Below are 27,546 nucleotides of genomic sequence, written 5' to 3' on the forward strand. Positions count from 1 at the left end.
AACCAGGACAGTCTGTTTCTAACTGTGAAGAGCAGCTGAGGCTCAGAAGCACTTGTGAGATCTTGTGTGGAAGCCTGCTGGAGCGAGGCCTGCCGTGTTATGCTACTGTATGAAGTCATCAGTATTCATGGGCAGTTCTGGCTCTAAGGTTCGCGTGATGTAATTTGAGGTCCCTTGGGAACGAGGGATGTGGTACTTAGTACCTGTGTCATGAGGAGAGAGCTTTTGCTTGGATAGTTACACCTTATGTAGTGACTTCATCTTCAACTCCTCTCTGCAGAACTTTGGTTCAAAGACTTGGCCTGTGCTCATGTCTGAGGCAGTGGCTTGGGACAGAAGTTGGCAGGGGAAGGGTTGGGGGCAGAGATGTGCAGGAGAGAGTGGGGATTCTGGAGCTGGAGATGATGAGGGGATTTGGAAATGGGGAAAATCAGAAGGGGGCAGGTGTTGGAGAACTGTGAGGGCCCTGTGGCAGACAGGCAAATGTGGGAAAACAGGCAAATTTGGTTTTTTTGAAGAACAACTACATGCTCTTGTATTGCTTAATGCTAAACCTGAGGAAAAGTGCTGGGTCTTTGCTCTGACCAGCCATTATCACCATCCCTCACTCACTGAAGATGAAAATGGGAAAGTTGCATCTAAAAGCAAGAGATATCACAGTTCAAGGAAAAAGGGTCAGGGCTATGAGAGGAGGTGGCTACAGAGTCATGTCCTCTGCAGAGGGGTAACAGATACTTCATCCCTGTGGAAGTTCAGTACTCCTTTTCATGGAGAAATAACATCTCCTCCTGGAGTAGGAATGGCACAATCTCTCCTTGGTGAAATAGCAGAGATCTTTTCTCTGTGAAGAGGGACATGTCTCTATGGAGGAGCAATGCACATCTCTTAGCAGATTACACACACAGGTAAGATGTTCTGAGAAGGGGCTAGAAAGCCTCAGACCTGGCAGGCTTCTGACTGCTGTGGCATCCACTCTGGAAAAGTGGGTACATGATGAAGAATGGAGGCTAATTGATACGAAAAGCATAGGGACCCATGTTTCAGCTCAACTCCTGCTGTATGGCGCAGCAGCTATTGACTGCTGAAATGGTGGGGGTGTGCTATGGATAGCCTCTTGGGCACGGCAGCTCTTCCCAGCACTGTGTTGGCAGCTGATCTGTGTGGCAGAGAATGAAAGTCCCGAGTTGTCGGAACAGTGTCTGTGCACTGGATCTAACTCCATCTTCTGAGGATGGGCAGAGGGAGAGATGTCAAGCTCTGCATTGAGGGCATGGAGAGCTTTTCCCTTGGTGTTGACCTTTTTGCCACTAACTGCATGGAAATAGTTTGTCACGCTGACAGGGTTGGGGTTTGAGTGTCTGACTGGCATGTTATGGGATAAGATCCCACTTAAAATGAGCTAAGTTCAAGATGAGAATGTGGCCTTCATAGACTGCTGTGTCAGTCTGGCTGCCTGCCCAGGTAGCCCCATTGTTTCCAGTGGGGTTATTTCAGTATGGCATTGTGGGCAGCCTTTAAGCTTTTCCCTTTGACTTATTGTACAGAAATATTTACTGCTCCAACTGTAATCCATACTGCAGTATTGATAAGGATTTTAATGATGCTTGGTGTTGATAAGAGCTTGCCTCCTTCAATCTTTGTATAGACATTTACTTATATCCTCAGTGCTGCAATAAGGCTACAAAGGTTGAGCATCTACTCAGCCCCCTGGGTACATGTAACTCCAGTTCCTGAGAAATCAGATCATCTTGCAGTTTTTCATGTATTTATCCTCACTATGCTGTTGGGTGCTAAAGAAGTGAGTTACCCCAACTCATATCTAAACTTGCCCACAGCCTTGAAGACAGTTTTCCACTGAGCAGAAATCCAGTGATTAAATGTCCTGGAGAAATGTGGAGCTAAGTAGTTTACTCAGTGTTGAATGGAAAATCTTTTTCAGAAAAGGCAATAGAAACAGTTGCTCTAAATGATGGAGCATTTCTTTTCCAGACCAGGAAATTACAAAGCAACTTTTCCTAAAGCCTTATAGGGTGTCAGCAATGTTCAAGTTATTAGCAAGGGATCAGTCATATGCAGGCGGGAGAGGCTGGGCCATGGACTGGATACAGACCTTTATTGTCCAGAGCTCCACAACCAAACTCCATCCTGTCACAGGCCAGTGTCAGTGTAAAACAAAATGCCTGTTGTCCAGAATTGCGAAGGAGTTTTCCTTGGTTACGCGATCAGTGTCTGCCAGGAAGAAAGCACAAAGATACATTGACAGGGAGAGGGTTAGTTGCAGTTCCTGAACTGTACAACGCTCCCTGCAGAGGAAGAAAGGGCAGATTGTCTTCCCCAAGAGGGGGAATGGAGGAAGGTGAAAAAATCCAAGGATACACTTCTGGGTTAAACCTAATTTTTGGTACAAAAGTCCCTCTTGCTGGCAACTGGCATGTGATCTGCATTACGTGTGCAGAAAGGAAACTGGGACGTAGAGGAAAGAAAAACTGATGTGATGTGGCTTCAGACCTAGCAGGAATGCCACTGCACAAACCTTTGCTCCCTCTGTACCTCAGCTACTCCCTGTTAAGTGGCAGTGGTGCTCACACAGCCTTTCCCTTGGCTATTGGATCCCAAACCTGCTCTATGGCAGTACCTTGTCTGACCTCAACAGCATTGTTTCAAGTGTGACTTTGATGCCAGCCTTTCCTTAAGTCACAGTTTTAATCCCTCTGACAGACTATGGGCAGATTTGACCAGATATTGCTGTTGTAGCTTGGAAAAAAACAGCTCAGGACCTTTTTATCAGCTGCCTGTGCCTGGAAAGGGAAAGATATGAACCAAAGCATATTGAAGGTGAGGGGCGAGCTCTTCTGTTTTTTCTCCTTGTGCTTCCTTGCAGTGTTTTGCCAAACAACATATTTACTTGTACTTTTCTCCTTCTCACTGTAGGAGATCTGGTTTCAGAGCCTTTCTCTGCATTGTTGTACTCTCAGAGCTCTGCGCTTCTAGTTCCCTTTGAGCTTACATCTTGTGCCTTAGCTCCTTTCTTGTCAAATACGGTCTCTCACAGGGGATCTGGAAGGACAAAGTAAAGGCTACTGAAATTTTGTCTTCTAGTTTTGGCATCCTTCACCATATGGTTGCAGATGCTCCCACGTCTATTATATGCAGATTGTTCTTGTGCATCCCTCAGCTGACAGGCACTGCTTCCCAGAGGTTTTGGTTGTGAATGCTTTTCTCTCTGCTAGCCATGCTCTTTAGACTGACGATCTTGAGCCCATGCAGTTCCCTGGTGCTGGCTGAAGCTGGAAAGGGGCTGTGTCGCTGGTGTTGATGTCTCACTGCCCAGCCCTTGCGAGGGCAGATGGCAGCTGTATTTGGGCGTGCAGGGTGCAGCCGAGGATTGCTGAGTGATCTGAGAGGCACTGGTAGGGTGGGTGCTGGGAGAGCTCCCTCTGCATCTGGAAGCTATTTCCAAGAGGGGCTGAGTTACATTACAGTGCTGCAAAGACCCACTATGCTTACAAAATTGGATTCAGCATGAACTGAAAGTCTTTTTATTTTGATTTTTTTTTAATGGGCTGGCATGAAGCTGTGGGCCTAAGATGAAGCACTTACAAGTGCTCCTAGGCAATGGAAAGTGTGAATACGTGGCCTTGGGACATGCATTATAATGAGGTGCTTGAATTCCCCTCTTGCTTCATAGCAAGGCCAAAGTCTGGCAATGCCACAGTGTCTAACAACCACACATTGTGTCCCTTTGAACTGCAAAGCTTTCAGGGTAGCCAGGCTTCACCCTCACCCTGCTTCTCAAACAAACAAGAGACTGTAAGAGAAATGTCACCAGGACTCACATTCTTCCTAAAAGGTACCCAGATGGTTTGACATCATCCCAGATGTCTCTGAGGCAGCTCTTTGACCCAAGGAAGGACTGAAGGCTCTCGGCTCTTCCATGGGAGTGTGCCTTCCCATGCTTTGCTCCACTAGTGTTTAAGCAAAGGGAGTTCTGTCAGAGCTAGCCCCAAGGGCCAGGTACAAAGGGGACAATTCCCAGCTGAAGTGAGTGTAGCTGTGGGAGTTCTCTTCCTGCGGTTGCTGGGGGTCATACAGCCCCAAGTCATCTTGACTGTGATGCAGGGCCTTTAGCAAGCAAGAACCAGGAAAACAGCAGTTTTGTTGCATGTCCAGGTATTGGTGCAGAGGTGACAATGAAGACCAGAGTGGTGGCCTTGTCCCTGACCTTGCACCCTTGAGAAGACACCGTTTGCACATCAGTCATTTAGACAGTGCAAGCCCATCTTCAGCTTCTCATCATTTCCAAAGCACAGACATAAACTGTGATCACTCTCTGGCAGCCACGGTCACTCCACCTGTCCCCAGCCTTAGACCATGATTGTTCTGCTCCAGGTTTGGGGAATGCTATTTTGTAGCCCTGGAGAAGGATGTTTTAAGCTCTAGGTTGCAGCTGTGCTGACAGCTCATTCATCAGCACAGTTTCTCAACTCAAATGCATTGGAGTGGCAATTCAGTCTCTACCTCTCAGCTAAATTTTATCCACGCTAATTTGAGGGAAACAGAGGAATCTTCCCCCATGGAGCTATCCTCTTTTAATCCTCATTTAAAACTTGTCTCTGACAGCTAGAACCATTCCTAGTTGGCAAAAATGGATTTATTTCCCCACCGCCCCCAGCCATTCTCTATTGTTACTTCCTGCCACCCTCTCCTTTAAGCCTCGCTCCACCCTTCACACAAAAATGCATCTACCCAGGCAAATATGTTGGGAGAAGTGTTTCACCTTGCAGCACCTAGCACAAAGATGCTGGACCCTTAAACTGTTTTTCCTAGGTGGGAGTGGCTTAGATCTGTGCCCAGCTCAGCCCCCAAATGGACCAGTGTTGGATGCACAGCCTTGGAGGAAGGATCTGGCCCTCACCAGGGAAGAAATGGTTAATTTTCTGCCTCGCAAGAGAGTGCCTTGGCATGAATTTCAGTGCAATGAGTCACTAGGGCCTGTCGGGAGTGGAAGTGCCGAGACCCCATCGGCAGCAGAGCAGCTTGGGAATCCCACAGCAGCCTCAGCCCTTGGCTCCTCTGAGCCAGGAGATGTTCCAGCTGTGGCCTTACAAGGCCAGAGCAAGAAACCTGCTGCTGTGTCCCGACTGAAGCCTTTGCCAGCACTCTCTTCATGAAATGCTTTGCAAATCCTTGCCTGGAGGCTGGAAGAGAAGGCTGGGCACCAGGAGCACTCCGGCATAGCTGCGTACTTAAGGATTTCAAGCAGTGCACTTTTACCAAGACATTCCCCTTACTTAATGTCACTTTTGCCTGCCAGCTCCTGAATCATATCCAGCCCTCCAGAGGGAGGTCACGTCTCTCTCACAGACCCGTTTATGGGCAAGGAATATTGGTAGCAAAGCCTGTGTTGCCACCCTGTGAGGGCTGCAGCCTTTAGAATAAACCTGGAGGTACTTATGGGCTGGGAGGAGAAGTGGAAACACATACAATGAGTCGGGCAATTCAGAACACTCTGGGAGTGGTGGAGAGCCAGTTTAGCTCCTTTTGGCTCCAGTAAGCACTTTAATGCTCAGGACTGGGCAGGATTTGATCTTGAGGTGAATCTCACCTTCTTTATACTTGAGCTGCTTGGCCTTTTGGAGGCAATGCTGGGAGACAGGCACTTCCAGACAATGACTCAGCCCATCCTAAAACCTATCCAAAACAGACGGGAATGAATTACCCTCTGGAGGTGTCTTCCCCTGCCTAGAGAGGGTTTAGATGCAATGCCCAGCTTTCTGATGACTGAATTGGGAGAGCTGACTCCCACCCTTTATTTTTACTAGGGATGAGGTTAAAGCTACAGGTCAATGAACCATATGGCCTCTGTCATTCTGTTTGCTTTGGAGCAAAACCACATGCGCACACACACACACATTTGTACATATGTTTGTGTGTGTATATATGTTACATAAATTCAAAGGGTTTTTGTTGATGTTGCAGAGGCAAGCACATGATAGAGATGCCAGAATCCAGGCTGTCTGTGCGTGCGCATTAAATTATGGCAGAACTGTTCCCTGGGAAAAACTGACTTAAACTCCATGGAAATGACTAAACTGTGACAAAAATAAGAGAAAAAAAGGAAAGAGAGAATTAAATAAAGGGAGAGAGAGTTGGTCCCAGCCCTCCATTTGGCGCCTGTATGAGGGTGTGGGGAAGTGCTGTGTTTTCTAGGAAAGTCTGCTTCAGTTCTTCCTGACCTATTCTGCTGTTCTAGCTCGGATGCTGTGTGCATCAAACTACACTGCTGCTCTGTGTTGTTTCACCTTTTCTTTTCCTCTACTTTTGGCTGAACACAGGCAAGAATGTCAAAAGCAATTTCTGAGCACAATGGAGGTGAGATGTAGTCTCTCTGCAAGAAGGCCAAAGCAAGACTGTTTTTCCTCTTGCCTTGTTCTCAGAAACAATAGAGCTGTTTGGGTCCAATAAATCCCTCTGAGAAAAGTGCAGTCTGACAGAATTGCAAAAAACTGAAAAGAGGCTTTTTTGTAATGGGAAATGTAAAGTGATGTTAATTGTTATCAAAGCTATAATACGGATAATTGGAATTGGGGAGTTTCACTCTAAATCATTGCTACTAGGCACCTCTGTTTCTCTCTCTTGCCTACCCTAGGGGGGGAGTAGAGGGGGGATGTTTCATGTAAGGAGCTGTTGTGGTCTCCTTATTTCTTGCTTTACTGTCCTGCCCCAAATTTCCTTCAGCAGAGGTTGGTATGAAGGCCTGATCACATGCACACAGGATAGAAGGTTCTCCATTTTCACTTTCTGCTTACTTTATTTGATCTGATTTTTTGAGGGACAAATGCATGGGCCACATTTGTAACCATGGAATAAATCCAAAAGAGCTTTTCTCCACTGTGTGATTGCTGCTTTGCATGCCTGAAAGATGGTTTGGCCTACTTGATCAAGAGCTGGAAACTTCAAGTTTTGGAAAGCTCTCCATTTGTAGCCTTGGCATCATTACTGAAGTAGTCTATGCCTCAGTTTTCGCTTCTGTAAAATGGCACTGTGAATGTTTGAGGGTCTTTCTGTAGGGTTATGTTATGCATTATCTGATGCTTTTTTACAATACAAGGGCTCCTGTAAAAGAGGAGGTGAGAGAGGAGCATAAAACCCTCCCTTCTTTTGCAAATAACTGCTATTTAGCTCATCTTAGCAAGTTCTCTATGGGCTGTTAGACTGAGGAGACAGCCTTCATGTTTGGGGCATGCATTCATCTTGAAGGTTCATTTGGTGCACGCATGATGTGAACCTAATGGGGTTCTCCCCTTTGAAAAAAACCTCTTCCACCAGCATTTGGTTTAGTAGTATTATCTATGAAACATTCATTAAATGCATGGTGGTGAGACGTGGAGCAATGTTCCAGCTAAGCAAACGGAGGGATGAATCCTGTGATCCCTATAGAGGAAAACAGTTTATACAGAGGACAGAAACAGGCAGGGCAGGACTCCAGACCTGGCTCCAAAATGTTTGAAGCTATGGGAAATATTCCCCTTAGCTTTAGATGGACTGGAAGCCAAGTCACCAGCTGGGAGGATTAGAGATTCCACTGCGGTGGGTAATTTGTTTGTGGTTGCATCATTGCATCATCAGCTTCAATGCAGAATCCAGAGGGATATTGATGACACAGCTTGATCAGTCCTTTGAGCTCCTTTCCAAATTGTCTTTACATAGCAACATCAGCCATAGGGATACGTGGTTTCCAGCACTGCTGATTAGCTTTTTTATTTTTTCTTAACAAGCCCTTCACATATTTCCCTGATAGGCATGAGAGAAACCTTTAAATGATGAGAGAAACCTTTAAATGTTGTTGAGTTTACCGTATTATATCCCGCATAGCGTGCCTTAGAATTTGAAAGGCTTAATGGTGACAGAGCTGAGAAACTGCTGATCCCTATACTTACAGATATTGTTGCCTTGTATTCCTCTCATGTGTTTTGCCTCCAAATATAGGGTATGTTTACATGGACAGAGGCTGCTTTTGGGCATCTTCTCTCAGCTGGTCTTACTAAGCTGAAGTTTGTCTCCATGTGAACACAGCTGCATGCTTGCTAAATCAAAGATTTCACACTGGGGAGAACTGGACACATCTGCACTCTTCCACTTGGCTTATCCTCAGTGGTCTGTCTTTCCCATCACCCAGGAACCTTAACCTCTCTGTCTATGAGCTCATCTTGATACCAGTTTCTCTCACTCTGGTTGCCTGGATTTATATAGAATGATGAACAGCAGAGCAATGTAACATTGGCGTATTGGTGAAAAACGATATGCCCAGGACAGAACTAACTAGCAGGTAGAACCTGCATTCATTAGTCAGGGCTTCTTTTTGTATCTTATTCATTTGAACATATTAGCTTAAACATTTGTTAATTGCTGGAACTATTCTTTGGAATACATATCTACCAATTGGTATCCTAATTGTGAACAGAGCGTGTTCACCCTTGACATATTTAGAGGTATTTAAACTTACAAGAAACCTTTTTAACTATTTGTCACTTACAGCTTACTGCAGGTCTAGAGGGCTTTAGAAGAACTCCACGAGGTTTTTGGTATTAGTCAAAATTATTCAGTATCCCTTAGTTTAAAGAATGGTTGTCCCAGTCACAGGGAGCTTTGATCCTAATTGTTGTGCATGATTTTTAAGCTTAGTTAGGCCTAGACATGTGTCTCACAGCTTTGCAGGATCTTTTGGGCAAGAGTTGTTCTTTTGTCTTATATTTGCGTAGCGCTTGGGACCACAGAGGTCAGGCCTTGAGACAGGGAAGGACATTCCAATTTTTTTCATAAGCTAAACTGGCAGTGTAGGAATATCTGTAAAATCAGTAAACATCTTAAGAATTAAATTCTTGCCCACTAAAGCAGTGACAGTTGTGTCTACTGGTCTCTTTTCTCTTCTCTTTCTAGACCAAAGAAGCTCTCTTCACAATTCTCCAGGACCTAAGGCCTGAAGACCACTTCAATATCATTGGTTTTTCCAACCGAATAAAAGTTTGGCAGCAGGACCAGCTGGTCCCAGTTACTCCAAATAATATAAGAGATGCCAAAAAGTACATTCATAACATGTCGCCTACTGGAGGTATGATCTAGAGATATGAGCAAGATTAATTTTGCTATCCAGTTAACTACAACAGAATGGAGAGTGATGAATGTGGTCCTGTAGCATGTAGCAATAAAAGGATTTAGGTCATGGGACAAGGGGGCCCCTTCCCCACCTCCCCTCAGAGTTATGTGACAAAAGGGTATGTGCCCTTTATCAGTGTATGCGATGGGAGGGTGTCCCTCAGATCCAGTCATAGGACCTGACATATTTATTAAAGTCAAATTGGGCCCATTCTCCCATTTATCTGGTGAGACCCTTGGAGTGGAAATGTTCCCAAGGTTATTTCTTGATGGCACAGGAAAAAAAACCCAACCATATCCTGGTGAAGGACACACAGGGCCAGACCTTGTTCAGTTTCTGAAAGTCTGTGTGAAAGGAGGCACATGGTTTTGCCTGGGCTGGAAACTCCAGGGATGGACTACCCAGTGTGGGCTGTGGGATTGCCTTCTGCAAGAACTAGTTTCCCACCTAGTACTGTCATCTTGTCTCCATTGAGGAGCAGCTACAATGACATTTAAGAATTTCTTGTCCTGTTTTGCTTGTGCCTTATTGCCAGGAGGGAAGAGGGGAGATGAGGAGACCCCAGAACAGTGGCAGTGTGCAGGCATGATTTTGAATTTGATTCAGTGGCCTCTTGTAAGGACACAAATATATAAAAAACATAGTAAGGTTTGTAATCAAACATACTTTGGCAGCTATGCCCATCCTAGCTGAGCACTCCAAGGTAAGCAGAGCACTGCAAAATGACCTATGTAAATCCTCCCCCATGCAAGCACTCACAGCTGGTTGAAGGTCAGACAAGGTCTTCCCATGGCTGCCCCTGAGCAGTGGCCACTTCTAGTAAAGGAAACTTTCTGATGGAAAAACACAGCAAACAGGATGGTTTGCTGTACTGTTTATATTGTGAGAGCAAGAGTTTAGGAAGTGGTCAAGGGACCTGCCCAGTTAAACAATTACCAATAGTGAGACTATACTCAGAGTACAAAGCTTTTACTCCTCACATGCCAAAAGTGCTGTGTAGGAACCAGCTGAGTTTGCCCATGAACTTGTCAGAGAACAAAAGTAGAAGGAAATTATTAACTTAGGTTTAACAGGATGGTGCAGGGATTCTCCACCACAGGCCAGTGATACATTAGTTTTGGCTGACTCTGCATTTTCCCTATCAAGGTGCTGTTGCTTGAGTATCTTCCAGTGAATGTGCTCAGGCTCACAGATCACAAACACACAAAGAACATCCTGGACTTACACTGCTGTGTCATACTCTCATCCCAAAGAAATGGGAACAAAATATTGCTGTTAAATATTTGTGCATGTGGCAAAAGGCAGTTTTCAGTGCTTGGTAGCTCTGTGATGTGGCTGGGTTTGGAATGACACAATCTGCTGCATGAGATGTTTTTCTTTTGTTTCTGGGGAAAATATTATTTCTGAAATTTTGGGTCTGGATGGAGACTGAGACTAATATTAGGCTATTTAGGTGCAGGGTTCAAAACCATTCTGCAAAAAACACAGTCTGGATTTTGAGGACTTTTCAGAAGTTTTGGCCCCTTTCCTGTTCCTTGTCTTGCTGCAGTCACTGCAGCTGTGCACCCTAGGTTTCTAGGTACATGAGGGATGGTCAGACCTGCTAGCACATCCTTGCTGATAACCTCCCTAGATCTCCCCTTCTGGACCCCCAGGAATCTGTTGTGTCTGACTCTTAACCCTTTTCATCTGTTTTTTTTCTGAGAGCTGTTTTTAACCCAGATGTACTGCTCTTGCAAAAGTTCCACAACCAATCCCTCTTTTCTTTGATTATCACAAGAAATACAGAGCAAGGAGATACCTGTACTCATTTTTCTGCTTGCTTTTTTCTGAATACACAGTAGGCTTGGATCCTTTTCATGGCTATTCTTCTAACATACATCAGTTCCTTTATTTATGTTCTGTTTTCTCCCTCCCACTTCAGGCAGCTCCATTCTTCGCTAGCCAGTTGTTTTGTGAAAATATACTCATCAGTTAATAAAGCCATTTCTCTTCCCTTTAAACTTTGTTAGCCTTTGGGGTTTGAATAACAAACCCAACCACTTGTTTTCCCATTTGAAGGCTTTTCCCCTTTCTCTGAATCTTGTGCCTTTCAGACAAAATGAGCAGAACTTGTTTTCCTAGTTCAGATATCATCTGGGAGAGTCCTGTAATTTAGTTTAACTATTTTTGTGTGTACCAGCAGAATATAGTATGTGTTGTGACTCTGCTTACCATGGCTGATTATTGAACATTGAGACATTCAAGGATACAGCAATTTCGCATAATAAACTGCAATTCATAATTCAATTCATGAGACTATAAACAGCTATCCCAAACTGGCGCTGAGTAACACAGCTGAACTAAATTAAAGTGCTCGTGCAACCTTATGTAGAGAAAAGGAACATCCTGATGAACAGAGTTGCTGTCATTGTACTAAAGGGATCTTGGGGAAATTATTTGTTCCACTCTTAGAAAGAGAAATGAGCTAATCATTTTGGTACTTTTTTTAGGGACTAATATTAACAGTGCTGTCCAGACTGGTGCAAAGCTGCTAAATGATTACATTGCTCAGAATGACATTGATGCCAGGAGTGTGTCTTTGATCATCTTTCTCACGGATGGGAGGCCCACTGTTGGGGAAACACAGTCGTCCAAAATCCTCAGCAACACCAAGGATGCCATTCATGATAAATTCTGCCTCTTCACCATTGGCATTGGCAATGATGTGGACCACAAACTGCTGGAGAGGATGGCACTGGAGAACTGTGGCATGACAAGACATTTCCAGGAGGATGAGGACGCAGCCAGCTACCTCAAGGGGTTTGTTCTGCTTTTTCTGTGCTTGTAACTGCATTCGGTTCTCTGGGCAAGGGTTTTGGGTAGGTAAATCCTCTAAGGAGGCATTGAAAGAGATGGGGGTCCTCTGAGACTCAACTCGGGCTGAGACAGGCAGAGTGTGCTCAGATACTGAGGATGCCTGCCCAGAAATTGTCTCCTTCCTATCAGACCCCCTGAGCTGTACTGGAGCTTCCCAGCCCCTCAGAAAAAGGTATTTTGTTTCCCTAATTCAGATCACTGGTTTGAGCATGTAAACCTGGAGACGTGGGAGGGATGAGTGCCACCTCTCTGCAGGTGAATGGAGGGTGGAAAGGATGCATTACTCACTTCAGATTGACCACATAGACAGCATGGAGTGGCTCTGGAATGAAGATCCCAATTTTGGGCAGAAAATTATTTCTGTATTTTTAAAAAAATAACCTTTTGTGCAAACTCCAAAATACTTGACTTAGAAAAATATACAAGGGTCATTCCTGGGATGATTGTATAGCCACTTCATTCCTTCATTCTTTGTAATCCAAACTCCTAACAAGTTTCCTATAATCCTTATCGTTCACTAGGACCAGATTATACTCCTCATCTGTGATCAGGGAGCTGTAGTCCAACGGAAGACGCTAGTGAGGGACAGCACAAAGATACTTGAACCACAGCTCTGTCTAAAAAGTCAGTCAGTGTGTCAGTGTTTCCAAGCGAAAATGTTTGGCTTTCACTCCCCAAATGTTAGTGTTTTGAACCTCAGAAACCAAAAAGAGGCACTCATTGAGCAGAGACCTCTTGCCTAGGTCTAATTCATCTGGAGCATTGACACCGTGAGCTTCCACTAGAGCTTTTCCTCCTGTGGTGATTTGCATGGACAGGAGTGTCTTCCTTTTAAACCAAATTCTGAAGATCCATCTGCCACTCTGCCCATGTCATTTGCTTCTCAGAACATGCATTTTGGATAGCAATTGGCATTCCCTGGTAAGTGAAGGTTGTGCTGATTGATTGGGCCACAGGGACCCAGCATTGCAAGTACTTGTTCAAACATCTCTGACTAACAGCTCAGTGTTTATCAAGCTCAGTGATGGCAAACCCATTTGGCTTCTGGTGCCAAACTTCTACAGAAAAGCACAATCACTTAATGGAGTCTAATTCAAATCACTGTTGGAGGGAAAATCTATGTGGGTGCCAATGTTGTTCATGTGGTCAGTGGGTTGTATTTTTACACAGATACTTCCTTGCTTTGTACTAGAAGACAGGTTGTTTCTCTCGCTCCACCATTTGTTACAACCCAGGAGTTACTTCACAGTGCTCAGGTTTAACTCATCATGTTTTAATATGTGACAAGGTCTGAATCAAAGATATAGAGTGCTCAAAGAGGCTTTAGAAGAAAGTCAACCAATTCAGGCTTTGGGTTTTCTTGGAGAGAGAATAAAACACAAAGTGTGACTCTAGCTTCCAGACAATCTGTTTAAGCAGACGTGAAAAATAAATGCAGCTTGAACTAAAAATGTGCTGAGGCCAATTCTTTGTTTATTTACCAAATTAGACTAATATGACTTGCCAAGAGATGAGGAGTCTGGCATTTAAATGGGAACTATGGCATTCTTGGAGCAGCTTGGGAAGATTCATCAAAAGCACATTGCTGCAGGGAAAACACAGTGCTGTAAACCTAAGCCTTGATGTCTTGTAAAAGCTTTGTGGCCTGTCCAGTGCAAGGTATTCTCAGAAGTATGGTGGTAGTCACGTTAACGAGGCATTATAAGGTTAAGCTCTTTTGTTCCACAGAAGCCATGTACTTGCTCCAACAGAAAATCAGCCAAAAGGTAGCAGTGAGTTCTTTTCTGCCAGGCCATCTGTATTTAGTAGTTAGGATTCCTCCATTCCTTGGAAATGTCCTCATTTATGGGGCATAGTGAGATTCTTTTTTGATGTTTCTTTCTCCTTTGGCCCTCAGAAAACCGTATTCCTGCCTGTCCTACACTGACCATCCCAACCAGTAGTATCTAGGGCTCTTCCAGTGATATAGAAGCTTTGGTTCAGGTACCCTCGAGCTTTGGGGGACCTAACGTCTTGGTCTTACAGTTTTTGGCTGTGGAATACCATGCAAAATACCACTAGAAAACTGTAGGCGACAGCATCTCTTCTAATTATATTTTGAAATAACTAGGGTGCTTTCTGTGAGCCTGAGAAGCCAAGAATCTACTTGTAACGGACAGGTGCTCTTAAGCAAATGTAAGTGGTCACAAATACCTCCTTGCAGAGCTCGGAGTCATAGTGGAAAGTAGTTGATGCTGGGATGCTCCTGAACATTCTGAACTTAAGAGACTCTGTTTAGATGCCTAAGAAACATGGAAAACTAAAATGAGGTGGAAAATAATTTTGGTTGAAGGGGACCACTGGAGGTTATTTAATTCAGCCTTCTGCTCAGAGAAGAGCTAACTTCAAATTAGGTGAGATTCGCTGGGGCCTTGTTCACTTCAAGTTTGAAAATCTCTAAGGGTAGAGACTGCCCCATCTCCCTGGGTGCAGTTACAGTGGATGCAGTAGTTAAATTTGGGGCCTGGGAGCTCTAACTGCTCCTGAACATCTTAGGAGCCATATTTGATAGTCTGACTGTATTCTTGGCCATGTATAAGTGCAAGAGTGTGTGCATACACTTGGATGAACAGTACTAATGGTGAGAAATGTGTCTCTGTTTAAGGTTCTATGATGAAATAGGAACACCCCTTCTCTCTGACATCCGTGTTGATTACCCTGAAGATAATGTGGAGCAAGTCACCCAGAACTTCTTCCCTAACTACTTCAATGGCTCTGAAATTGTAATAGCTGGCAAACTTATCAACCACACCTCAGATAGTCTCCATGTAGAGGTGACTGCTAGCAACTCCAAGAAGTACATCCTCCTCAAAACAGATGTGGCTATTGACCTGCCTAGCAGGAATGACATCAGAGGTGTCCCTGGCCTGGAAGATGGAAAAGGTGATAAAAATTACATTGAGAGGGCATGGAGTTACCTCACCATCAAGGAATTGCTCAAGTCTCGGCTGAAGAGTAATGACAATCGGGAAAAAGACTATTTGATGGAGAAAGCCAAGTCAATGGCCTTGACTTACAATTTTGTTACTCCCTTCACCGTTCTGAAGATGAAAGAGGCTGGGCTCCATTCAGAACCACCTCAAGAGGAGTTTGTCAGCCCTTCTACCGATGGCATTGGTGAAAAGTTGCAGAGCTTGCAGGGACATAAGGCACCACCAGGTACGACAGAAAAATAACCACGTGCTGGTACGAAATTTTTTCACATAGGTAATGTATCATGGCTGACTTTGGCAACAGGGATGATCTAGCCAACGAACTGAGAGGTGATAAGCAGAAAGCTGAGATTTTCATACTGATTTTGCTAACTGTGGGCTGGGTAACTAAGCAAACCTCTTAGGCACCTGACAAACCCTTGAAGCACTTACTGCTCTGTAGAAACTGTTGGAGAAAAATTGGTATTCTAAATGAAGCTTGAAGTAGCTGCAGGAATATGTCGCATGATCTTGCTAAATAATATTTTGGGAATATTATTATACTATGGCTTTTTCTGCTGCTCAATAAGTAATTGTAACAGCTTTCCTTTCCCACTTCTAGGTATACGCAGACAGGAAGATAAACAAAGAATTAGAATCTCCAAAACTTCAGGTCAGTGCCTGTTTTCATGCCTTTAATAATCCAAAATAATAATGGTCACTTTATGGAAACCTCGGTTGCATGCCACTGTGGTATAACCATCCTGATGGATCAACCAAAATCCTATTTACTAGATCTGCAGAGTAGGGAGGAAAATGAAAACAAAACCAAAATACAGAGAGGATCAGTAATGAGAAGTATGAGGAAACAGAGCAAGGCAGATGATCTACAACACTTGATCCTCATGTTGGAGACTTCTGTAGATTAGGGGAGAACAGGAAGCATGTTCCCTCTCTACTAGTCCTAGTCAAAAAAGTTTTATAAAGTAATGTTGCTGAGACAAAAAATGTTGAAGGAAGAAAAAAGAAAATTCTATAGTGATTTACTATTTTCCTGTTGGTTCTGCACCTCTACTTAATGTCCTTTTCATACAATAAACAGTGAAGAATAAGACCGGATTAAGAATTTAGAATTGAATCTCACTGGATAAGGTCAAATTTACCTTGAAAACTAGGGGTTTGGCTTGTCTTATAAATGACACCTACCTGGTGGTTGATGATAGGTCAAGTATTGTTGAAAAATAAGGATTGTGGGATTGTGTAATATCTGCTGTTGACTGCTCCAATCTGATATTTAGTGCCAGGAAGGTTCAGTGTGAGGTGTGCCGATGCAGCGGTTCTTGGTTAGAAGGTACATTTTTGTGTGCTGTGGGGGATATAGCCTGCCAACAAAGTACGGAGGAGTAAAAACACCTGCATGATAACTGCCATAAATCACTGAAATGATATTCCAGGAAGAAAATATGATTTTCACCTAGACTGCTTTGGGTTCTCAGTTTTCACTGAAAACCCAACCTCTTCTGTGAGAAAAAACAAAACAATCTGTGTGAAAAACAAAGCAAAACTTGGTGTTCCCTGGCAATTGCCATCCAGCCCTCTAAAAACAACAAACCAGGAGGTCTTAGAAAAAACAAGGACAAACACACATTGAAAAGCGGTTTTGTTACATTCTTGGACAGTGCAGTTCTGTGTAAGTCTCTCACATTTGTCTCTTTTCCTATGTCTTCTCAGCGGATGGAGACCCTCACTTTGTCATTGATTTTCCCTCCAGCAAGTTCTCTGTCTGCTTCAATATTGACGGAGAACCAGGGGACATTCTGCGACTGGTCTCTGATCATAAGGAATCTGGTGAGCAGCTAAGTAAAGCAGTTGCTTGTGGAGGAAAACTGAAGTTTAAGGCGAGCTCTGTAGCAATAAGGCTAAGCACCAAGGTGATTCATAGACAGGAAAGTGACAGGAGGTTAGAGAAAGTCTCTGTTCTGGATAGGCAATAGAAAATTGGTGCACACCAGTTTTCTGGCTCTGACCCCCTAGATTAGGAGGACGTGTAGACTGTTCACTAGCACTTATTCACCTCCAACTTTATCATAGCTTATTGGGTAAATTCACAGAAATCCTGAGCAAGAAGGAGACATGGCCACTGCTACATACACAATTCAGAAGAGTTTGTCAACAGAGCACACCCAGCCATAGGAAGAACTGGCATTGATATGTATCCAAACTTTTCCTTGTTCAGGTATTCATTGACTGGAATCAATTACATGCAAACAGCCAAGAGACCCACATTGCACCCTTTCAGTCCAGCTAGACTGGAGAGGTCAGTTCCTGATCCAGTATGGTCAGGGGGTTGCACTTGACCAGTGCTACAACAGCCACGGCTGAACGAAGAGCCACACAGGCATTTCGCAACCTGCATGTAGTGTTTGCATAAGCCATGAAGCCACCTCCCTGTGAGAGATTACTCAGGGGGATTCAGCTTTCTGGCGCAGAGAGAGTGGGTTTCTTTGATGGCACAACTTCATCAGCTCTCTAGTTACAAAGTCACAACATGCAAATAAAAGAACTGGACTCGCCAAAATGGCTCTGTTACTGGAACTTCACTCTTACAGTACTGTTCACTTCAGGACAGAGTGAAGTATCCCAACAAGCACTGAGGCTGTTTCAGTGAAGAGACTACCAAACTGGTTACCAAGCCATGACAGCCTTGAGAAAACACACAGAACTCATGATCTGCTTTGCCCAAGCCAGTCTGATCCTCAGGGGCCTGAACTGTGGTCTGATCCGATCTGGAATTCCAAGCAGTGCAACTAATAAGCAGATTATGTTCTGAGCAGGGAAACAGTGGGAGGAAGGGGTGCCAAAACCAGCGACAATGCACAGACTTGTTTTACAAAGAAGATAAATAACCACACAATAAAGTTAGAAGGATTCTGTTTTGTGTGGCAGTGGTCTACCCTCCATGTTTCTGTGCTCATGCCTTAGTGAATAAGATCTAGCTCCTGGCAACATTTCCCTTAAACTTCTTTCACAGACTGTGTTTGTGCTACCGCTTGAACAATTTTGTGGCCGAAATGCAAAATGAGCTTGAGGAAAACAGACTCTGTAGCACTAGCAAGTTGAGTCTATGAAGACAGAAATGAGAGATCCCCCTGGGAATGTTGGGATATGGAAATAGTTCATCTCAGTGTTGATGGCTTGGGTCTAGCTTGGGTTAGCAACAAGTCTCCTCCTTTACTGTTACTGCCCAGAGGCTGTTCAGAGGCCTGTGGGAAATGAGACAGTGTCTTATTGGACAGCAAGTCACAAAACCTGTGAGAATGATTGGAAATCTTACTGTGAACATCTAGGCTTTATTTGACTCAGTGGGATCTGCACTGTAGACTACTCAAAAGTGGTTCTTTTGGGGCAAAACTGAGGGAAGTGGGAAAGGCAGCACTGGTGAAGCTTGAAATATCCCAATGGGAGTGCAGGGTTCAGGGTCCTTTTCTGCAGTGGCACAAAGAGAACCTGAATTTCTTACACTGCCACCTGAGGAGGTTCAACACCACCTCAGACTGTTGCAGGTCAGGCTGTTCCCTCTACTGAGGTCCTGCTCAGTCTTCAGTGTGTCAGCTAAGGTAGTAACCCTTACTTGGGGTGTCCCAGGCTAATTTGTTCCTTAGGCGGACATCAAACTGCAACTGTCTACTGCTCTTGAGATCCTTTGAGACAGGAGCATGCAGATACACCTAGGTCCTCTTACTAGAAGTTCAGTCCCTATGCCACTTGGTAATATGAGGAAAAGTAGGCCTGACAGTTTTCTTAGTCCTCCAAGATGTGATATATTTGCCTAGGTTTGAGTGATGCCTCAACAATTAGGTGGTCTAAGAAAATTATATCATGGTTGGTCAGGAAGATAAATATTTTTCTTATGTGGCTCAAAATCCCTGCAGATTGTTGTCTCGATCATAGATGGGTCTGAGGTTGAACAGAGCTTAGGAAATGGCTGTGCTGAGGAGCAGTTGATCCTATCCTGTAGTACTGTGTACACAACGTTAGGACTAATGGGGCTTGGGGCACCTGTCTCCAGGGAAGGCCAGTGTTTCTGAGCTTGGGTAAATTTAGGTGCTTTATATAAGGTAATAATTTTCTAACAGATTGATTATACTGTTTTGAATATTGGTAGGTGAAATAATTGAGCTTGAGATGGTGAATCTGCATGTCCTTGGTTACAAGGCTTGTATCTTTGAGACAATAGACCTGTTCTTGGTTCCAGCGTTCATGTATTGATTGTTTTCCTGCAAGGTGTAACTGTGAATGGGCAATTAATTGGAGCTCCTGCACCACCCAACGGCCACAAGAAGCATCGGACTTACTTCAGCACCATCACTATCCTCAGCAATAAGCCACAGAGATCTTATCTAGAGATCACACCCAAAAGAATCATCCTGGATGATGGGGAAAGACTTGTTCTGTCCTGTGATCGGAGTGCTGTCGTGAGAAGCAGTAGCCTCGAGGTTTCCATCTCTGCCAATTCCAACGTCACTGTGACAATACGAGACACAATCAGCTTTGTCATCCTCATCCACCATTACAAGAAGCCAGCCCCATACCAGAGGAATCACCTGGGGTTCTACATCTCCAACAGTAAAGGCCTCTCTTCTGACTCCCATGGGCTACTGGGTAGGTAACAGGTTCTCAGATTTAGAGCTGTAAACCAGACAAAAATGATCCTTCCAAACAGTTTCAAAGGACAGAGACAAGAAGTAATGAACAAGGCACGTTGGGATTAAGTTCCCAGGTGAGACTTTTAGATCCACTCTCAAACAACTTCTCTGCTGCTAGTATCCCCAACTACTCTCCCATCTTTTTCTTTATCAGCTAGTTCCCACTATCCTAGCTATGTGGCTGTGCCACATACATTTACATTCCAGCTCTTTTTACGATTTTTAATAGTTGTCATTAGAATACACATGCTTGATGATCCCAGTACAGAGACAGAAACCAAATACTCTGCAAGAGCCCTGTGTAAGGCACTAGTAAGAGATTCTCTGACAGTAGTCCTAATTTAGAATAGCCCAGTGGCTAATGTGCTCTCAGGAGCACTGGAAAGTAGAGTTTGACTCTAGGCAGAGAGGACAGTCAGCTGGGGTTTTGCAGATTCTGAAAGAGCTCTAGTGACAGAGCTAGTGTATTGCCAGAGATCAGTGGCTTAGCCTTTATGTACTGTACTTGCACATGTCCAGGGGGTCTGTTTTTGCAGGACTGAGCTGTTTACACCTAAGCCTGACTGAAATCAAGAAACTTTGGTACTTTTTGTGACCCCTTTCTTTCAAATGTGAAGTGAAAGAAGAGCCATCCCCACATTTTGAGAGCAACTATACTTTAGGTAGGCTCAGAGAATGACTAGATGGTTGGGTTCTTTCAGCCAAGGAGAAGCAGTGATGTTTGCGGCCATGTACAGGTGCAGAACTCTAAGACTGAAGCCATAGATCCTGTGACATTCAGGCACCTCCAGGTTAAGCAGGAGATGATCCATTAAGGAGTGGGTTTTGGATTCAGGCCACTTGCATGCACAAACCTCTAAACTCAAACTTAGGTTTGGCCTACAAGAAGGCAAGAGAAGAGAACTTGGAGCTTCAGGCCTAGATCTTCCTTCTGCTTGCCGATGATGGGCATTGTATGGGTTGTTATCCTCTAGTAACTGTGGCCCACAGAAGGGAACTTACTATTTGCAGCTTGGAAAGCTCTTTAGCTCAGGTAATGTATCTTGACAAGTGAAAAAAGAAACAGTTTTATTCTAATCTCTGTTTGTGAGATTTAGAAAAGAATTACAGAACCTAGATTCATCCTGCTGTTGCAGAGAAGCCATTTACAACCCCATACCCAAAGATCCTCAAAACATGGCCTATTAAAAAAACCAAAAACTTGTAAAACAGGCACAAAACAGCCAGTCATGGATGCTATTTTATCTTACCTTGCAGGTCAGTTCTTGAACCATGAAGTTAAACTTCTTCAGGAATCTCTAAACACAAGTCATCAGCAGGTTGGTCAGAATCAAACTGAAGCATTAAAGCCAAACTCTACAAATACCCTGAAAGTGAAGGGACGGCTCGTTCCTGTTGTGTGGAAGCAGAGGAGGATCTACAATGGCCAGCAGGAAGTTGACTGCTGGTTTGCCAAAAACAATGCGGACAAACTGATCGATGGGAGCTACAAAGACTATTTGGCTTCTCATCCTTTTGACACAGGAACCACCTTTGGGACAATTAACAGCCTTTAAGACCAATCACAGCAATGCATTGCAGCAGCATGTGTGACAGCGGTTCCCTTCTGAAGCCTCTAGAATTAGGCAACTTATGAATATTTCTTTACTTTTTGGTGCCAAAGAAACCAAGGCTTTTTGCCCTTGGAAATCAGCTGTCTCTCTCTCATGCTAGATGAACATTGTTCATCAAATTCCTGAAGACAAAAAGGTTGGGGGGAAGGGTTGAGGACATGGTTAAAAGCATGGTTGGTGCTTTCCCAGTAGGAAGGGAGGGATAAGTGGGCCAGCACTCATATTGAACAGTGTAGAGAGCTGCTGGCCTCAAAATAAACCCATGCAGGGATCTGTGCAATACCCCCAGGGGCTGGTGAGTCAGCTGGTTGGTAAGAGGCACAGATCATACAGCGTAGTGCCTATCTAGAAACAACCTTGGGTGATACGCTTTGCAAAGAAGTGACTTGGAGCACCTGCTCCAACCCTAGTCTCTGGGGAAAGAAAAGAGAGAGAGAGGAGAGGTGGGTGGATATTAATCTGCAGTGACCCATTAGCATCAAAGAGATAACAAAGAAATCAGAACCTTAAATCAACAGGCCACAAGTGGGTATTGCTTTCTCGGTTATTGTGATGAGGCCTGGATTTACCACTAAACACGACGTTCCCTGCACCACTACGGACCCTTGAAACAGTGCTGAAAACCTTCATGTGGTTTATTGCTGTCTCAGTGCACACAGGCTGTATGCTTGAAAGCACCTCTGGTTTTCAGCAGCAGGAGAGGTGCAGGCTCCCATTCCATGAAGCATCTCATTTAAATAACATTGCAGGTTTAGTGACTTCTTGAGTCTTGACTCCCTTAGAGAGAAACAGTTCCACTGTGAGCTTCCAACAGACCTGCCACCTCCTTGAGCAGAGCATCACTTCTGCTTAGCAGAGACTTAAATCCCCTAAAGGATGATGAAGCAACACCCATGATAGCTTATGACCCTAAAAAGCAGCCTCTTGAGTTTAGACACTTCTAGCTGCTTTTCTGATCAGGGAGGAAGTCTTTGTTTACTCCAAATTGTCAAAAAATTTTCATCCCAATTTCGCCTGGCTCATTCTCCTTCCTTACACTGCAGGAATTTATATACAGCAGGAATTTGGCAGCAGGAGGTTACAGAAGGGTCCACCAGCCACCCCCACTGCAGGTGGTGCGGCTCTGCAAAGAAACCTCTGAAACCCAAACTGCAAGGCTGTCGTCTATTTTAAAGTGAGGCAGCACTAAATAATGCTATAGATCAGCCACAGACGAGTTTGCTTAGTAGAGAACTTGGCCAGGGAAGTTTTTGATAACCACAAAGACATTTACATGGTAAGGCCAAATTGAGCTCATGTATACTCTGCCTCTCCAGAACTGAAAGGAAGGAGGGTGGGTGTGGAAGCACCTCCAGGAGCTAAATGATATCCATGTGTTAGGATAAAACAGAGTTGCCAGAGACCTACAGAAATATGTTCAGTCTCGACTGATTTTTTGCATATTTAACAGTTAAATCATTGTTTTACATTGTAAAACTGTAGCAGCTCCAGCTGCTGGGGGTGGGGTGGTGATTCTCCAGTTGCTTGATCATCTAGTTCGTACTGCTAGCACTGTGGTAGCAGAGCAGGTAACACACATGGTTGCTTATTCATACTGTGTGTTGTGGGGAAGAGGAAATCAGCCAAAAGCAACCAGCTAGATTTAACTGCATGCTGGAAGATCCTTACAGAGAGCCCAGTTAGTGTAAAACTCATGCCAAGGCTTTTGCTTTGGAACAAAACACCAAGTTACTGCTTTGGGCCCAGCTATCTTGAGAAATAGCTTTCATGCAAGGGAGAACTGAAAGCAAGACCTTCACTCAGCACAGTCCTGAGCAAGTAATAACCAAAAAGGTTAATGCTCTGCAACGTCCTTGTGGGCCAGAAATGTGATGAGAAAGGGTATCTGTGAAGTTCACTTTTCTACCCAAGAAGACAGTGGGAAGATCACTCAGCCTATTTCCAAACAGCCTCCCATTTCACTAGCACAGGGTAAACAGGATAGTGGCAGTGAAATTCTAGACAGTCCAGGGTTTGGCAGGTGTCGTCTTTATACTGTCCTTACTGAAAAGAGATTTCTTTGAAATCTCCACTCTCCTCCCACGTTTTGGTATTCAAGTGTATTGCTACGAGGAGAGATTGGCTTAGGCTCTCCTCTCATCTCTCCTGTATATAGATATGTGTGTGTATATATATATATATACACACACACACACACATATATTGCTAATGCTTCAGGTGCATCATCACTTCTCTTCCTCCTCCTCCTTCAGCCAAGGAAAACTACTTCTTTCAGGGCATGAAGAGAACAGTGATCAAGTCCAACTTCCCAGCCATATGAAGCACCTGAAGCAATATACTCAAGTTCTCATTAAGGCTCCAGTTATCCATTTCACAATAAATATTTTACAGTGAACACTGCAGTGAAGCTTTCATTTGGCAAAGATAAAACGAGCTTTGAAGCTAAGGTTATGTATGTTTTATGCTGCTGAACAAGCTTATGTTACCAGATGGCTGGAAGAACCACTCACAAGTTAGTTAACAGTAGGTTGGGAAGCAAAGTAATTTCAGTGGAAAATTAAACGTCAGTGATGTTCTCTAGCCTCTGTACACTTGGAAGGAAGCAAGAAGTGTGTTAGGTGAACAGACCCTAGGGTTCTACCCCACATTAAACTGAGAATTTAACCATGTAGAGAAGACTGATCCAGCCTTTAAACACAGTAGCACAGGACACGGGAAACCAGAGTTCGTGCTCCTGCTGCCCCAAGAGCAGTAAGAGCAAAGGCAGGTCATGGACTGTGAACTCCAGCTTTCCCCATCTATAAACGGGGCATCACAACACTTCCCTCTCTCTGAAGGAGAACGTTTCCAGGCCTGGTCCTCATAGCCCTTTGTTGCAGCACAGATTGCTCCCAGGAAGCATGCTGCAACAACTGCACATACAGGCACGCATTTGTTCTTGTCTCCAAGAGGGTCACAGGCCACTTGCTTTGCAGTTAAAGTTAACGGTTAAAGATTGTTAGCTGCTCAGACAGCTCAGGAATGAGGGCTGAGCAATCACTTGGGAGTTCAATGGAAACAATTGCACACCACCGTTTCAGACTGGGGGACAGGACTCCTGAATCGAGGGTTGCTGAAGCAGCACTGGCTACACAAAGCTAGGGAAGGACAACCTTCCCCAACATCACAGTATTTCCTCTTGTGAGCCTCCTCAGCCAGCCTCTACCAAGGGCTAAGATGAAGATTGCATCACCCACCTTCCATTCTAGAACAAGGGCTTTGCTTTGGCTGACTTTGCACTTTTCACATACTGCAGCATTGCACTGTACAGCCCTGTAGCAAGAACAAAACCCAAAATACCAGTACATCTCAAAACAGGGAGCAAGTTTCTAACAAAGCAGCTGTCTTAATCTATTTTCAATCAAGACAACAGCATAAGAGTTGTTCCAGCCCTTACAAGTGCAGAACTCTGACAGACAAGCAAAAGTCCCATTGTGAAACTGGTTTCACTAGGCAATATAAATAATGTATTCAGAGCTGTGTGCCATGTGTTCCAAAAGCCATTTGATGTGCCACCACAAGTAGGGTTTTGACCTTTCATTAAGTAACTAAGAAACAAAAAAAGGACATCATTTCCAGAAATACAGTAGAAGGCTGTGCAGCTGCAAGCATAGCCAAGCGTGTCTAGTTCACTAAGGGGCATGCAAGACTTTGATTTGCATCTAATGCTTCTAAACTACTTTGAAGTTAAGAAAGAAAGTGAACACCCCTCCCCCTTCAACTTCACATGCTCACAGCTCAGCTTTTAGAAGCCTAGATCTGCCTAATTTAGCAAATCCAAATCCTTTCTTTTCTACTTCTTAATAAGGAGTGTTTTCTTGTGAAAATACAAGGGAGGGAAGGAAGGAAGGAAAATAAAATATAATTCCCACCCAACACTTCTGAGGACTGTCTCACAATAAGCAAAGCTTGTCTATGGCTCAGCCAGGTCTGTTGGTTCAGTTTAGTGAATCCTGGATCAGGCCCTGCTCTGAGGACTTGTCACTATTTGGACTCTGGGTCTCATCACAGCTGTGTATCTGCACCCAGCCTGGGAGCACATTACGCAGCTGCTCTGTGCTCAGTCTCTCCCTCTCTCCCCCCAGGAGAGCTGCAAAGTGTTTTGCATTTTTGTGTGTTTATAGATGAATAGAGTATGTTAACAAAGGAGCAAGGGCAAAGCCCTCCACCTCACACTTGGAGCAAAAAGGTGTCTTCTCCTGCAGCAGTCCTACCTGAGGCCACTCCTTTACCCCCCAAAGATCAGGGCTGGTTAATGGGGCTCCAATTGACTCTTCAGCTCTAGCTTTTGAATCAAGTCCTGCAGAGATTTTATCTGTTTATTTTAAACTAAGTAAAAGGAAAGAGTCAGCTTCTAGCTCCCAGTAAACACTGACCTGTAAGGTGGCAACTGGGATCAATCTCCAAGTCTGTTCTGGTCTGGAGTCCAGCACAGGTTGGTGCTGCAGCACCAGGTCTTTGTACTGAAGTGGCTTATACAGCCCACCTACAGAAACTGAGCACTGTGGCTCGGCTCTTCTTCTGTAGGTTGACTAGGGCAGCCTTGCTGCAGAGAGACAACCTGCCCGGGGAGGAACTGGTCAGGAAAGATTTCAACAGATCCCCTTCCTCCCCTTTCCAGCATTAGGGTTTTGTAAAATACTAAGCAGATGAAGGCACTTCATTTATGAAGCAGGTTTAGATCAAGTATTTATTGCATTCCTTATAAAACAGTAAAAAGGATCAGATCCACCGAGACAATCTTCCCAATTCAAGATATTTAAATACATATTGCAAACCAATTAGAGTATTGTGCATATAAAAGTGTCACAGTTCAGGTAGTACAGGATAGATATTTTTCTTTTCCATTAAAAAAAAAAGCAGACAATCTTTTGATTTCAGTCTCTAGCCCTGACAAAAAAGTTACACCCAGCTGGCCAGCCAGAGGAAGTACATATCCGTATCCCTAACCTCAATGTGCCTGCATGTGTACAGGTTAGGGTCAGACAGGCAAAGCAGATACTGCTCAAGCCTGTACAGGGTGTACAGATACCATCCAAAGAGACAGCTGCAGAAGGATAGGTCTAGATGCAGCAGGCAAAAGGACCTCTGCAGATCTATAGGGATCAACTGGCATTCCCCACGCTGCCCTCCCTCAGCCAGCTCAAGGGTCACAGTGCTATTTGCCTTCCTCCACATCCCTTGTCTCAGTGTTGTCAGATGACCACTTGATAGCTTGGTTGCTTCATCTTCTGGCTCATTCCCTGGAGTCCTGAAATATCCTGGTCGCTTTCCGACTGATCAAAATCCATGTCTGGAGAGAGTAACACCTAGAAAGGAGAACAGACATGCTGATGGAGTGGAAGTTCTCAGTTCTTCTTGATACTGCTTGCTGAAGGGGTCAGGCACCCCTAGAGGGGTCCTGCTGCAAGATCTAATTCTATAAGATGGGCAGGGCCTCAATGTCATCTTGACCATTTCTCCAATAACAGCCAGATTTGGGCACAGACACCATGACAATCTGGTGTCTCAACCCCCCACTTTGAGAGCAGAACAGGCAGTTAAAAGCTCTGGCTCACCATGGGAGAGGGCTCACACAGACAGGCATGCTCAGACCAGGCTGCAGCCTCAGTGGAGACATACAGGAACTAGGCCACATGTTTTGTGAACAGCTGTACCAAACATAGACCTTTCCCTAGGCCCCCAGCTGCTTGCTGTCTCCAGAGCTCAGTCAGAAGAGCAAGCAGAGCTACATGGTTAGCTCCAGCCATGGCCAGTGAGCTCAGGAGGGGCATCCCAGCTTGGTAGCATCCTATTTCTGCCTGGCACAGCAGCTCCTGGCTCAGTCAGAGTTGTGGGAACCAAAACAGAGCACTGACACCTCTCACCAGTACCTCTCCAGGTAAGAAAGCCCGCAGCTTTGCTGCATGATCAGAAGGCTGCCCATTGCCTCCACGAACACCTACGCTCTCGGCAGCTAACTCCAGACTTGAAGCTACCAACAGGCTGTTTTGAGCTAACAGGCTGCCACCGGCCTGGAGCGTTTGCACGATGCAGATGGAGCCACGCGTGGGGCATCCTCCAGCCACATCATCTGGAAGAGGAAAAAGGCTGGATTTTACTTGGGCTATGGCTGCACTGACTGTAGAAGAGCTGAAACCCAATGACAGCCAGCAGACTGGATGGACGAGCGGTTTGCACAGGTAATATTCACGGCCTGAAAGATTGTCTGCTCAACCCCA

The 27,546-nt window shown here is 44.6% G+C and overlaps 2 protein-coding genes across 3 annotated transcripts in view; one reads left to right on the forward strand and one right to left on the reverse strand.

Moving 5' to 3' along the window:
• ITIH5 (inter-alpha-trypsin inhibitor heavy chain 5) overlaps window positions 1-23,681 on the forward strand; it is a 49,700-nt gene extending 26,019 nt beyond the window's left edge. Inside the window, exons 8-14 of the mRNA XM_037390119.1 lie at window positions 8,941-9,112; window positions 11,650-11,959; window positions 14,661-15,214; window positions 15,590-15,640; window positions 16,699-16,815; window positions 19,252-19,629; window positions 20,931-23,681. Of these exons, the coding sequence (XP_037246016.1) occupies window positions 8,941-9,112; window positions 11,650-11,959; window positions 14,661-15,214; window positions 15,590-15,640; window positions 16,699-16,815; window positions 19,252-19,629; window positions 20,931-21,229 (1,881 nt within the window). The 3' untranslated portion in view covers window positions 21,230-23,681. The remainder of the gene's footprint in view (window positions 1-8,940; window positions 9,113-11,649; window positions 11,960-14,660; window positions 15,215-15,589; window positions 15,641-16,698; window positions 16,816-19,251; window positions 19,630-20,930) is intronic.
• A 2,320-nt stretch (window positions 23,682-26,001) lies between these two features.
• The window catches only part of LOC119149429 (store-operated calcium entry regulator STIMATE-like), a 35,343-nt gene continuing 33,798 nt past the window's right edge, over window positions 26,002-27,546 (reverse strand). For both annotated transcript variants that reach the window (XM_037390676.1, XM_037390675.1), the window contains one exon: window positions 26,002-26,634. In XM_037390676.1, coding sequence (XP_037246573.1) covers window positions 26,521-26,634 — 114 coding nt within the window. In that variant the 3' untranslated portion in view covers window positions 26,002-26,520. The remainder of the gene's footprint in view (window positions 26,635-27,546) is intronic.

This window comes from Falco rusticolus, chromosome 5, assembly GCF_015220075.1.
Source record: "Falco rusticolus isolate bFalRus1 chromosome 5, bFalRus1.pri, whole genome shotgun sequence".
Classification (NCBI taxonomy): Eukaryota; Metazoa; Chordata; class Aves; order Falconiformes; family Falconidae; genus Falco; species Falco rusticolus.